At 43.6% G+C, this 3289-nt stretch overlaps 1 protein-coding gene across 1 annotated transcript in view; it reads left to right on the top strand.

The window, feature by feature from the left end:
* The first annotated feature begins 1129 nt into the window (after positions 1-1129).
* LOC108788522 (elongation factor 1-alpha) overlaps positions 1130-3289 on the top strand; it is a 13644-nt gene continuing 11484 nt past the window's right edge. Inside the window, exon 1 of the mRNA XM_018558300.1 lies at positions 1130-1276. Within this exon, the coding sequence (XP_018413802.1) occupies positions 1130-1276 (147 nt within the window). The remainder of the gene's footprint in view (positions 1277-3289) is intronic.

Here is a 3289-nt window from a genome sequence, read left to right as displayed (position 1 = left end):
GGGGGGAGGGGACAGCAAGTGTTCAAAGGTCATACTGCGCACATTATGAGTTGCCGTGAACTGTAGTGCAAGTGCATTGAGGTGATATTAAGGAAAAATGGTAATTCACATACACGTGTGGCAGTGGTCTGCAGCAAAGAGTGCGGTACCACATGCGTTATTGCACAGCACTATGTGGGGACATCAATTCTGTTGTACATCCAGACAAAGCTAAACACTAGCAGTGAGACAATTTGAAACAGATTTGTGATAATAAGGCAGCTGCATTGTAGCACTACACATAGCAATGTGACATGATAAAACGTGCCCCTGACCATTTCCTAACTGTGCGTCTGTTTAGAGTGAATATCTGTCTCATCTCTGGTGGTACATCTGTCCCCGACCTCTGCTAATCTCAGCTTGGCTGACCAGCATTACAGGGCCCCTCAATGCTGACCAGCAAGAGCCCCTCAAACTTTGTCGGTGGAAGAACACGGGGGGAATTTATCAAAACTGGAGCAGACAATTGACTTTAATGCACCGCCACGCCCCCTCCCACCCCTGAACGCAGAGAGCTGTCCGGGTTGCGTTCCAGTGGCCGAACGCTCTGGAACGCACTCTTTGTGGTGTGAACCGGCCTTAACTGAATAAACTGAAGAGAGATACCGATTGGTTACCATGGGCTACTGCTCCAGATTCTCTCTGCTCCAGTTTTGATAAATTCCTCCCAATGAGAATACGGCTCCAGCATTTTGGAGAAGCCTTAACCTTGCTGTACATATCACCACCTTCCCTGCAATGTCCGTTCACTTCTATCACTCACCCAGCAGATGCGCCAATAGGGAAAGCAATTCAATGCCGCACAGAACGCCACTCAAAGTCGCCAAGCAGACTTCTGTCCATTTGTGTACAATCTCCAGCAGACTCTTCTACTAGCTTCTCCCTGTACTGAATGGGTTAACTTTGAATAATTTTGTTAATCATGAAAACCTGAGCCTCCCCCCCCAGACCAGGAGGCCTCAGCTGGTACCATACTTCCCCATTATCAGCAGTTGATGCTATATAACCCATCCAGGTCAACAGTTCCTAGTCCCACAACAGAGGAGAGGTGTGTATTGTGAGGCTACAGAGAAAAAGAGAGAAGGAGAAGATGGCTGATAAGGGAAAGACTCATCTGAACATTGTTATCATTGGACATGTGGATTCTGGGAAGTCCACCACCACGGGTCATCTCATCTACAAGTGTGGTGGGTTTGATCCCAGGTCCCTGGAGAAGCTGGAGGCAGCTGCTGGACAGGTAAGACATAATCTGGGTTAGGGTCTAGTTCTGTTTTGACTTGAGATTGTCTAATGACCTCAGAACTGCTGATGGATCTCTGGCACATGCTGTAGTCTTCTTTCATGAATGTGTCTTGAGTCTGAAACTTGTGTATGCAAAGAGAACCAGTCATCATTGGGCTCATGACCATCTTCAGTCTTAAAATGTGCAGGCCTGCCTATGAAACCATCAGGTTGTTCTATTCAGTTTATGGGTGACTCCCCTTGCTAACTTTTTTAACTAGAGGCTTTTTTCCTTGCAATGGTTGGGTACGTTATCTCTATCTCTAGGTGAACTTTGGATAGTGGGGAAGGGTTACTGTCAAATGTTTAATGCTGTGCTCCAGCTGAGATTTATTTGATAGTACTGTGACTACTGTCACTGGGAAAGAATTTAAGGGGACAATGTAAAATTGAGTTGTCCCCAGAGCAAGCGGTAAGGGGAGCTCTTCCGATGGGGAAATCGGTCTATGAGAATTCTCTTTACTTTGAGAGACTTCTCTTTTATCATCTTCCATCACTACTCTAATGGTCTATAGATTGCAGAAAAACATTACCTGGCAGTTTTTTTTAACCCTTCCATACTTTAAACAAAAAAAGTTTTGACGTATTACTGTGGTATAAGTAAAATGGCAACTGTTTGAGCTTCTGCCTAGTGTCCATTATAGGGTCTCCCTAGACTTTTTCCAATGCCAGTGACCCATTGGGGTGATTTCCATCACTTTAGAAGAGGGAATCTCTCCAAAGGAATGTCAATATATTTTTTACTATGTAATTTTAATTTTTGGCTCCAGAAACCCCCCATTTGTTTAATTGCTATTGATAATGGTCATTAGGACAATAGAGGGTAGATCTCCCATGTGGGGGACATGGGACAGCATTGAGGAATTTTTATTTTTTTAGGCAAAGTATGCTAGAGGTAAAATGTCCTGTTTTACAGCCAATCACTGGCTTCATGTTTGAGAAGTCTGAATCCTAAGGTATAAAGAGGCATTTTATCCTTCGAGTCCTAGGTGTAGCTCTTCCTCAACGTGTTGTAGGTGGTAAGGGGCCCATGTACTGATTATAACTGCTTCAAAGAATATCTGAATTCAAAGTTTAATATGATGCAGCTCGCCAGTCCTTAGATGTGGTCACTGCATTAGTTTTCTTTTTTCAGGCTTTTTCCTCCTGTTATGTTAACCTGATGACCCTAACTTCCCCCCCATGTTATCGCGTAGATTCCCTTCACTTCCTGTCCTGTGGACACAACAGGAAGTGAAAGTAAATCTCTCAAGTGAGCCAAGTGTCCTTAGACTTGGTTATTGCAAAAACAGGTGCTCTGATGAAGAGATCTCCCCTCTTTCTGTTAAGGTGACAATATTTCATCACTTTTGCTCCATATGGCAATACTTACTAATGGGACTCGGATCCCCTGTCAGGTTTTTATTACTGTATATTGCCTTATAACTGTCAAAAAGTTAGTTTGGGGTTGAAGCGTGACAAGCTGATTATTGTGGTTTGTATCGTGTTTTTTCCTAAAGTCTGACTGGTGCCAAAGAAACCTCCAAAATAAAAATCCCCAGATGGCTCACTGGGCTAGAGTCTTGCCTCTGGGTGGAATCTGACTTTGTGGGGTTAAATGACTTGGGATGAGTCATTTTTTTGGAAGATTAACTGAGTTTATTAAGCACCAATAAACTTGGAGAGGGGTTGGGGCACAGGATATCCAGAAAAGCAACATGTTGCAGGTACCAGACATTACTTAAATCAATACAGAAGTGTGTGTTTGCTCTGCAGGATTTGGAGGTCTGTGAACTGGAGCAGAGATCAGTTTCTTGTGTCTGGCTGGAACTCTAGACTGATTTTAGAATCCAGCATCTATTAAAGCTATATACAACTGATCAATTCAGATACCAAATTGGTTTATTTCTTATCAGGTGGTATCTGATAAGTGTGAAGGAGATGAATTTAGGGAATCTGTCCTTAATGTGGGGGAGGGGGGGGGTGCGTG

The sequence above is a fragment of the Nanorana parkeri genome, unplaced genomic scaffold (assembly GCF_000935625.1).
Source record: "Nanorana parkeri isolate BGI_ZX_2015 unplaced genomic scaffold, ASM93562v1 scaffold15, whole genome shotgun sequence".
NCBI classification, from domain to species: Eukaryota; Metazoa; Chordata; class Amphibia; order Anura; family Dicroglossidae; genus Nanorana; species Nanorana parkeri.
This window is presented reverse-complemented; position numbering and strand designations above follow the sequence as displayed.